This window comes from Hippocampus comes, unplaced genomic scaffold (assembly GCF_001891065.2).
Source record: "Hippocampus comes isolate QL1 unplaced genomic scaffold, H_comes_QL1_v1.1 C16675576, whole genome shotgun sequence".
Taxonomy (NCBI): domain Eukaryota; kingdom Metazoa; phylum Chordata; class Actinopteri; order Syngnathiformes; family Syngnathidae; genus Hippocampus; species Hippocampus comes.
In genome coordinates, this window is record NW_017836380.1 from 1 (window position 1) to 677 (window position 677).

The following is a 677-nucleotide window of genomic DNA, read 5'->3' on the forward strand; positions in this document are numbered from 1 at the left end:
ACTTGACTGCTTTTGAAGTAGATCGTTTACAGTTTTCTTTCGAAATGCCCCTTGAAAAGACCTTTTCCATAAAAGTTTCAAAATTAGTCTCTTAACTGCATATTACCTATTTTTAACTTACGGCAATAAAAATGTTTAGTTTTCACCTTTCACCAGAAGTTAGCCAGGTTGTGGATATCTTTTTCTATTCTAATTCTTTCCTTTTTTTAATCCTTTTTTGTCACCCAGTTGACGTGAGCGCAGCAGCCCTGCCCGCGCCGGTGCCCCCCACGGCCACAACGATCCTCCCTATGGACCTGCGGATGGTTGACCACCACCACCACCACCAACAGACCCCCTACGGTTTAGTCCCCCAGCCACACCCTGCGCCGCCCACCTCCACCGCTTGCCCCACATCAAATGAGCCGAGCAATGGGCCGTGCATTAGTCAGTACTGTTGATCCCTGAGCCATGAGGACTCCATTTACGTGCGGTCAGAGCCTGATTTTTTTTTTTTTTTTTTTGCAGGCCACCAAGAGCAGCAGCTGCAGCACGAGCTGGTGGCTCTCAAACACAAACAGCAGCTCCAGAGGCAGTTACTCATTGCTGAGTTTCAGAGGCAGCATGAACAGCTGTCCAGACAACACGAAGCCCAGCTTCATGATCACATCCAGGTGAGTTGACCGTCTACCAACCAC

At 48.6% G+C, this 677-nt stretch overlaps 1 protein-coding gene across 1 annotated transcript; it reads left to right on the forward strand.

The window, feature by feature from the left end:
* Positions 1 to 195: 195 nt before the first annotated feature.
* On the forward strand, positions 196 to 653 carry LOC109508871 (histone deacetylase 4-like; the record flags this gene model as incomplete). Its single annotated transcript, XM_019858813.1, has 2 exons — positions 196 to 426; positions 508 to 653. Coding segments are annotated over exons 1-2 (282 nt in total), but the record flags the coding sequence as incomplete, so codon positions are not given.
* Between the last annotated feature and the right edge of the window lie 24 nt (positions 654 to 677).